The following is a 9,509-nucleotide window of genomic DNA, read 5'->3' on the forward strand; positions in this document are numbered from 1 at the left end:
TTCTTAATTTTCTAACTGCTAACTTCAGGTCCTTGCCATTTGTTTCATTAGGATTGACTTGGCAAGCATGCTTCTCCTACTCTTACCATTGTAACACAGTTGGCATTTAGACCTTCTCATTCACAAGTAATGATACTAAAACAGATACAATGTCTAACATAATAGAAGTACATGTACAAAAATAAAAAAAGTAAAACTGTACAAGCTTGTAAAATAAAATGCAATCAACTAAGAAATCAGGACTGCACATAGTGATTTCCCTCCAAAAAGTATGGTATAAAAAAGGCAATTACATTGGAGAAACCTGACAAACCTGACAAACTACAAGGTAATCAAGGTCAACGTTAACAGTGATAACTCGGGGTGCCTGGGTGGCTCAGTGGGTTAAGCTCTAGACTCTTGATTTCAGCTCAGGTCATGATCTCATGGTTGTCAGAGTCCAGAGTGGAGCCCTCAATCGAGCTCCGTGTCCACACTGAGTGTGGAGCCTATTTAAGATTCTCTCTCGGGGCGCCTGGATGGCGCAGTCGGTTAAGCGTCCGACTTCAGCCAGGTCACGATCTCGCGGTCCGTGAGTTCGAGCCCCGCGTCAGGCTCTGGGCTGATGGCTCGGAGCCTGGAGCCTGTTTCCGATTCTGTGTCTCCCTCTCTCTCTGCCCCTTCCCCGTTCATGCTCTGTCTCTCTCTGTCCCAAAAATAAATAAAAAACGTTGAAAAAAAAAATTAAAAAAAAAAAAAAAGATTCTCTCTCTCCTTCTCCCTCTGCACCTCCCCCACTCACGTGCACATGTGGGCATGTGCCTACACTCTCTCTCTCAAAAATCAAAAACCAAAAAAACAGTAGTAACTCATGCTGATAGTAGATAATATAATGTAATGAAAAGAAAACTTAGGCTCTGTGATCTTTTCCCTAAAACCCACAGCCTTTGTCTAATCATGAGAAAAACATCAGACAAATTTCATAGAGAGGCATCCTTTAATAAACCTGACCACTTCTCCTCAAAATTCTCAAGGTCATCAAAACCAACAAAAATGTGAGAAATTATCACAGCCAGAAGGAGCTTAAGGAGAAATGATAACTAAATGTAATAAACTATCCTGAATAAGATCTTAGAATGGAAAAAGGACATTAGATCAAAAAAAAAAAATCTGAATAAGCTATGGAATTTAGTTGATAATAGCATACAAGTATTAGCTTAGTAATTGTGATAAATATATCATGATAACATTAGATGTTAATAATAAGGGAAGTTTATTACTTGGGCTGTGTGGGAGTTGAGCATATGGGAACTTGCCATACTATTGTAAATTTAAAATTATTACAAAAGTCTATTCAGTAAAAAGATCAGTGGTTGCCAGTGGTTAGGTGGAGGGATGAATAGGTGAAGCACAGAGGACTTGTGGGGCAGTGAAAATATTCTGTATGATTCTGTAATAGTAGACACATGTCATTATACACTTGTCCAAAACCATAAAAAGTATATCAATAAAATTGAACCCTAAGGTAAACTATGCTCTTTTGATGACAATAATATGTCAATGTAGGTTCATCAGTTGTAACAAATGTACCACTCTGGTGGGGATATTGATAACGGGGGTGGCTGTGCATATGTGGGAGTATAGAATATATAGGAAATCTCAATACCTCCCTCTCAGTTTTGCTATAAACCTGAAATCTAACCAAAAAAACAAAACCTATTAAAAATTGATCTATTAATTTAAAAAATCTCAAATTTGAATTAACCTGACTTTATAAAAAAGGGTAATGTAACATGTTCACATTTGGAAGATTGATAATGACATATACTTCTTGGGATGTTCATGATTTTATTTATTTATTTATTTATTTATTAAAGTTTATTTATTTTCAGACAGAGAGAGAGCATGAGCATGGGAGGGACACAGAGAGAATCCCAATCAGGCTCCATGCTGTTAGCACAGAGTCCGATGTGGGGCTTGAACTCACAAACTGTGAGACCATGACCTGAGCCGAAATCAAGAGTTGGAGGCTTAACGGACTGAGCCACCCAGGTGACCTATGGAATGTTCATGATTTTAAACTTAAGTTTTAAATTCTAGTTTTCACAAGCAATATTTCAAAGAGAATTTTCTGGGTTTTTCTTTTCACAATAAATATGTCTCCAGAGGGGAGAGCTTACACTTTCAAAGGATGTTAGTATTTCCATCATTAAGGAAAAGAAAAATCAGTCAGTGGGCTGGGCATGCTATATTGACATGAAACTTATGCCAATGTGTTTTACAATAGTGTTTCCTTTTTGTGGTATGCCAGACATATAATTATTACTAATGATATGTTACATTTTTTATTTTCTAAAATTATTTCATTCATTCACCATTTACTGTGTGCCTGTGCAAGAGAAAGAAATGGGAACTTACATCCATTCTTCCATTCAACAAATATTTATTGAGAACATTTTATTTTTTTTATTTTAATTTTAATTTTTTTTTATTGTTTGAGAGAGAGAGAGAGAGAGACACACAGAGGGCATGCAGGGGAGGGGTGGAGAGACAGGGAGAGACAGAGAGAATCCCAAGCAGGCTCAGCACTGTCAGCACAGAGCCAGACATTGGGCTTGAACTCACAAACCATGAGATCATGACCTGAACAGAAATCAAGTCAACGCCTAACCGACTGAGCCACCCAGGCACCCCTTGAGCACATTTTATAAAGTGCAACTTGCAAGAAGATTGGGATACACCTTTAAACACAACCTATATGGTCTCTCTCCTGAGGGAGTTTGCAATCTAGTGGGAGAGCAAATCTTCAGACAATTACACAAATTGCTCTGTTAAAAGTCTATGAAGTAAAGCAAAGGAAGGTTACATATCAGCCATTATAGAAGTAACTTTCAATACCATTTCTCACCTAATTATCATAATAAAAGCTGTGGTTTATATATAAGGAAAATGGGTCTCAGAGAGGTTAAACTATATGCCAAGGATCCCAGAGCAAGTACATCCTGAAGTGTAATGTTTAATTCAGAGCTATCTAACTCTAAAGATCATGAATGAAAACACTGTATTATTTCCTGAATTTTACAAAACCCTGTGTGGCAGGCCTTATATTGATTTTACTAATGAAAAAACTGATGCTGAGAGGAACTAGAACCCAAATCCTTTAAATAATTCATTTATTTGCCCACTGTATCATAATGCAAGCAAGTCCGTAACTTTTATGATACAAACATACAAGCCATGCATGCAGGAACCGCATACATTTTTGTAAACTTAAAAAAAAAAAAAATGGTGAGATTGTCATTGAAACAAGCCCCTATTAAGCAAAGTATTGTTTTGTTTTGTTTTGTTTTTACATAATTTTGGCAAAATTCTTACAGCTCTCTGCTGAATTTAAAAACTTTTTTATGGTAATCAAATATTTCTAGGGGTGAGAACGTAGGAGGAAAACAGTTCTACAAACAAGCAGCCTCACTTTTAATGAAATTATTTTATAGGGGAAAGTTTCCAAGAACTATTTTAATTCATACCACTCAGAATTTCACTGATTTTTTTTAAAGGCAAATGCATATTCTTTGGGTTTACCCATCAATGTAATAGGACATCTTTAATTTTTCATGCAGAGAAAAAATTGACAATATATCCATGTTTATATGGGGTACAAATAAGAAAAAGAGGCTTAAAAAGAAAAAAAGAGGGGCACCTGGGTGGCTCAGTTGGTTGAGCCTCTGACTCTTAATTTTGGCTCAGGTCATGATTCCAGGGTCATGGGATTGAACCCCATGTCCAGCTCTGAGCTGCACATGGACATTGCTTAATACTCTCCCTCCTTCTGCCTCTCTCCCCCAATTGAACTCTCTCTCTCTCAAAATTAAAAAATAATAATAATAAAGAAAGAAAAAACAACACAAGTAATAGCAAAGGAAACCCAGATTAATTTTGTAGAAAGTGTCAGTAGCTCTGCTTAAGTTTTTTGTTGTCAAATTGCTTGCAGCAAAAACTTGGGATATGTGATAGCAAGTATGAAAAACTATATGAAAGAAAACATATAAGTAGTATATGAAAATATTCTTAGTAATAGGTTGAGAACAGAATAAATTGCCCAAACCGTAGACTCCAAGTTTATCTATCTGCTGAGTCTCTGGTGACCACAATGTATGCTCATTTTCATGGATAAATCATAGAAATGTTTAACAAAGACTATTTTTGTTTTTCTTTTTCTTTCTTTATTCTTTGCATCTTTATTCTTGTCTCAACCATATACAGCCTTCTGATATTTTAAGACCTTAATAGCAATTTTACCTTCACAGTTGAAATAGATCAACATAAAAGATTTTTAAAAATTTCCTTAATCCCCCCCCCCCCACAAAAAAAAGCATAGAACCTATTTCCCTTTGAATCAAAACCTGGAAAGTAAAAGATTAGCTTTGCTTACATTCTGGCCTGCCCCTGTTAAGCACTGTTTCTCCTTGGGGCACCTGGGTGGCTCTGTTGGTTAAGCATCAGACTCTTTCTTGATTTCAGCTCAGGTCGTGAACTCACAGTTCATGGGCTCAAGCCTTGCATCAGGCTTTGCACTGATAGTGCAGAGCCTGCTTGGGATTCTCTCTCTCTCTCTCTCTCTCTCTCTCTCTCTCTCTCTCTCTCTCTCCGCCCCTCCCCAACTCGCATGTGTGCTCTCTCTTTCTCAAATAAAAAATAAACTTAAGGGAAAAAAAGCATTGTTTCTCCTTTCTTTGTCTTCTTACCAGCTTCTCTGCTTTTCTGGTGACCATGTCTCAACCCCAAAACAGGTTACTGTTCCTGAATTGACAGCAGAAACAGCAACTCTATATTCTAAATGCTTATTGAGTCCCCAGTGTTGATTTATTCTTGCTATAAATATGTATTGAGGACCTATCACATGCCAGGTACCATTCAAGAGGGCAGAGAGAGACAGAGAGAGACACAAAAAGAAAGAGAAAGTTAAGAGAGGGAAGTCGGAAAGGAGAGAAAACAACTTGGAGCCTTGGATTATGGATCACAATCCAAGGTCTTCTCAAAACTTGTCTGATATAGGGGAGAGGATGCGTAGACTGATTACAGCAGAGAGTGCAGTGAGCATGATGAGAGAGAAAAAAAGTAAGTGCTGTGGGAGGGCTTCAAAAGAGGGCTTCATGTTGTTTTCAAGCAGTTATTTGTTTTTTTCCTTTAAAAATTTCTAATCCCTATTCTGCCTACCAAATATCTTTAAAATATATAAATCAGGACTTTTCCTGTTGTGCAAGTAACTGAAGCCCAACACAAAGTATTGATCTGTGAAGTAGAAAAGATCATGGCAATTCAAGCAAGTTCAATCCAAATGCCCAAACAATGTTGTCAAAACTCAGTCTCTTCTTTTATCTCCTCTGTTCTTGGAGTGTTGGCATGCACTATTCCCAGCAGATTCTTTTTTTTTTTTTTTTTAAGTTTTTATTTATTTGGAGAGAGAGAAAGCATGAGTGGAGAAGGTGGGGGGAGAGTGTTAGAGAGAGAGAGAGACAGAGAGAGAATGAATCCCAAGCAGAAGCTTGATGCATGGCTCGAACTCATAAGCCAAGAGATCATTCCCTGAGCTGAAGTGGCGTGCTTAACTGACTGAGCCATCCAGGCACCCCTCCCCGGCAGATTCTTTTCACATGTTTGTTCCTAGCAGTTCCAGGCCTTCAGCCTGAAAAAAGAATTTCTCTTTCTCAATAGTTGCAGGAGTTTTATTGGACTGCCTTGGTCTTGTGCCGATCCCTAACACACTTGCTTTGCACAGGATGCTTGAGTACTAAAGTGTAAATGGGGCCATGGGGCATGAGATCAAGTGAGATCAAGAGAGGGGTGGCTTTCCAAAGGAAAACCTAGGTATGATTACCAGAAGAAGGCAGGCAAACCAACATACATCCACTACCATCAATGTAGCTAATTACTTTTTTTTTTTAATGTCTACTTCAATAAGTTTAGAAAGAGTAAGAAACTAGGTCTGCAAGGTATAAAATCTGGAGATGTTTCTAGCTTCTCTGAAATTAGTCCCTCAATGTAAGTTTTATTCTTTGATCTGAAGTGCTATGCATTTGCTCATTTTAAGACAGATATTCAAGGAGCGCCTGGGTGGCTCAGTTGGTTGAGCGGAAGACTTCAGCTCAGGTCATGATCTTGCGGTCTGTGAGTTCGAGCCCCGCGTCCGGCTGTGTGCTGACAGCTCGGAGCCTGGAGCCTGTTTCAGACTCTGTGTCTCCTTCTCTCTCTGACCCTCCCCCATTCATGCTCTGTCTCTTTCTGTCCCAAAAATAAACTTAAAAAAAAAAAAAAGACAGATATTCAAGAACTAATTGCAAGAAGGTAAGACTATGGAGTGTTTTTTCTTTTCACTCTTAAAATTTACATAAAACTGAGTGGATGCTCAAATCCTACTAAGATGTGGGAGCGGGGAGGAAAGAAACCACTGCCATTTCTAGCATGCATAGCCTAAAATGGTGAAAACCTGAACCTAAACAAAGGTTGTGATAATGGAGGGAACAGAACAAAATCAAGAAGTATTTAGGAAGTAGAATCATCAGGTTTTGGTAACTGGACAAAAGAAGAGAAAGGGAGCCTTCAGAGGATATGAGTTTCTGGATTGAAAAAACTGGGCTGATTGTTGTATTATCAATAAAGATACCAGATGAAGGAGGAAGATCAGGTTTGGGAGGAAGGAGGACAAAGCTGACAAGTTTCAGTTTTGTATATATTGAGTTTGAGTAGTTTGAATTTGAGCATATTTGAATTTGAGATTAGTATCTTAAAAAAGACATAGGTACGGACAGAGGTTTCTAAAATCACCAAATAAATGATACTCAGAATCATGGGATCAGATAAATCTTCTACTATCAAAAAAAACTTTTAGTAACATAAACATTTAAAAACTAACAAATATTCATTCTGTGCCATAATAGGACATAAAGATAACTTTTGTAAAAAGCCCTTGTTTTCAAGGAGTTTCTATTCTTACACATACATCTTAATTTGGTTAGTTTACAATTGGTACATTAGATTTTCTTAATTTTCTTTAAAACAACTTCTGTTTTTTAGATTATAAAAGCAATACATGCTTTTTGTAAAGGAAATATAAGCAAAATATAAACAAGAAAATTAAAATCACCTGTAATACACTTTGCAGCTATAATCACAATTTTGGAGTATTTTTTCATCTTTCAAAAATCGTATAAACTTTTTTTTTCAGAGTTTTGATAACATATTTTCAGTTTTGTATCTGATTTTTCACTTACTATTGTCTTGAGTATTTTCCATGTTATTAAAAAATCTTCATATTAGTAATTTTCACAGGCATATTACATTTTACATAGTGGACATTCATTTCCTTCCTTTCTGACAGACATTCATATTATTTCCAATCTTTCAATGTTATAAATTGTGTTAATATTTTTTCATGCTTTCCTTTTTAAAAATTTTTTTTCCTCAATATTTATTTTTGAGAGACAGAGAGAGACAGAGCATGAATGGGGAAGGGGCAGAGAGAGAGGGAGACACAGAATCCGAAGCAGGCTCCAGGCTCTGAGCTGTCAGCACTGAGCCCCACACGGGTCTCCAACCCACGAACTGTGAGATCATGACCTGAGCTGAAGTCAGGCGCTTAACCAACTGAGTCACCCAGGTGCCCCTCATACTTTCCCATTTATGATTTTTTAGAATAGAATTCTAAAAATGGCAGTAAAAAATCAAAGTGTATGAGCGTTTTTAAGTGTCTTGATACAAAATGCCAAATATTAAATTCCATTAAGCTTGTAGTAATTAATGCTTCTTCCCAGAAAGTAATAGGAGCATCTCCGTCTGTTTTAATCTTTTATTTTTTTATTTAATCTTTAATTTATTTTTATTTAATCTTTTATTTTTTTTCATGTTTATTTATTTTTGAGAGAGAGAGAGAGAGACAGATCACAGTGGGGGAGGGGCAGAGAGAGAGAGAACACACAGAATCTGAAGCAGGCTCCAGGCTCTGAGCTGTCAGCATAGAACCTGATGGGGAGCTTGAACTCTGGAACAGGGAGATAATGACCTGAGCTGAGGTCCAGTGTTTAACCCACTGAGCCACCTAGGTGCCCCAAATTTGATTTAAAAAAATTACTAATGTGTGAACATTTTCACAAGTTTTAGTTATGAGTATACACTTCTGTGAATTTTCCCCCATGTTTTCTATGCGTTTTTCTACCTTAGCCTTAGCAATTTCCTCCTGGATTTGTGAGCTTTTTACATATTAAGAAAATTCACCCTTAAAGTTCCCCAGATTTCTTTTCTCTTGTAATTATGCACTCTGTGACTGCATGCTTTGGGGATTCATTTATTTGTGCAAGACGATTTTATTATTTTTGTGTGTGTGTGCGCCAGATAATTTTAATCAAGAGGATGTACTATAACCCTACAAATCTCTTAAACTACAATCTTTAATAATCACTTCGTAAAACAAAACAAAAACTTTAAACAAAATTCAACTTAGGAAATGAAGGGGTGTTACATCCAAGGCCTTCAGAATTGGCATCTAAAATATATTGCACGACTGTTTTGATGTTTTGGAGCTACTTTTTAAGTTACTATGACATGGTTAACAGTGGAGATGAAGGACCTTATTTTTAAACAAACACTACACGACACCACTCAGGGAGCTTTGCGTACAACGGCGCACGCAGTAATTCCTTTCCCTGACTTTCTCGGGCTCTACCTTTGGCGCCTTACACAGTAAAGCAAAGGTGATAAAGGCCACGGATGATCTCACGCTGGCATGACGTCAAGAAGCCTTGACGTCAGAAGGCGGTTGCCACGGGGACCATTCGCCACCGACGGCAGAGTCGTGAAACCACATCACCGCGCTCATCTCCGTTTCGGCCTGTGCAAGGGTCTAAGCTGCTAAAGAAGCTTTAACCTTAAGGGGGCCTCAGGGAGAGAGGAGTTGTGCTGCCGCCGCCGAGAGCCCCACCTCCGCGGCTCCCGGTCCCGGGTCCCGGCCTGTGGCGGCGAGAGGCGGCCTCAGGAGGCAGTGGAGGCGACGGCGGCCGACCTGCCCGGGTCTCCCTCGCTCCGTGCAGGACTGGGAGAGGGTATCCGCCATATTGGAGCCGGAACCGAAGGTGCTTTGCAGCCGCGGCGCGAGGCGGGAGGAGGTGGCGGCCCTGGCCTGGATGTGAGAGGAGTCGGCTGCGCCGGGGCCCGCAAGCCTGGGGAGTGAATGAGCTGCTTAGGCTAGTATCCTCCCCGCCCACTCTCTCCACTTTCCGCCGCCGGGGCCGGAGTCCCCGAGTCGGCTGTGGCGGCGGCAGCGGCAGGATGTTCTCCAAGAAGCCGCACGGGGACGTGAAGAAGTCTACCCAGAAGGTGCTGGACACCAAGAAGGACGCGCTGACCCGTCTCAAGCACCTGCGCATCGTCATCGGTGAGGAGCGAGGGGTGGCGGCGCCTAAAGGCCTTCACTTTTCTGGGAGCCCCTGGGGACTCTCCCTCCCGCCCTAACGCTGTGCGGGAGTAGAGGGCGAGGC

At 39.5% G+C, this 9,509-nt stretch overlaps 1 protein-coding gene across 3 annotated transcripts in view; it reads left to right on the forward strand.

The window, feature by feature from the left end:
* The first annotated feature begins 8,810 nt into the window (after positions 1-8,810).
* RALGAPA1 (Ral GTPase activating protein catalytic subunit alpha 1) overlaps positions 8,811-9,509 on the forward strand; it is a 270,966-nt gene continuing 270,267 nt past the window's right edge. For 2 of the 3 annotated variants that reach the window (XM_049612883.1, XM_049612884.1), the window contains exon 1: positions 8,813-9,406. In XM_049612883.1, coding sequence (XP_049468840.1) covers positions 9,301-9,406 — 106 coding nt within the window. In that variant the 5' untranslated portion in view covers positions 8,813-9,300. Of the gene's footprint in view, positions 9,407-9,509 lie in introns of all 3 variants that reach the window. The other variant, XM_049612882.1, reaches the window with a different exon arrangement.

Source organism: Panthera uncia (genome assembly GCF_023721935.1).
Source record: "Panthera uncia isolate 11264 chromosome B3 unlocalized genomic scaffold, Puncia_PCG_1.0 HiC_scaffold_1, whole genome shotgun sequence".
Classification (NCBI taxonomy): domain Eukaryota; kingdom Metazoa; phylum Chordata; class Mammalia; order Carnivora; family Felidae; genus Panthera; species Panthera uncia.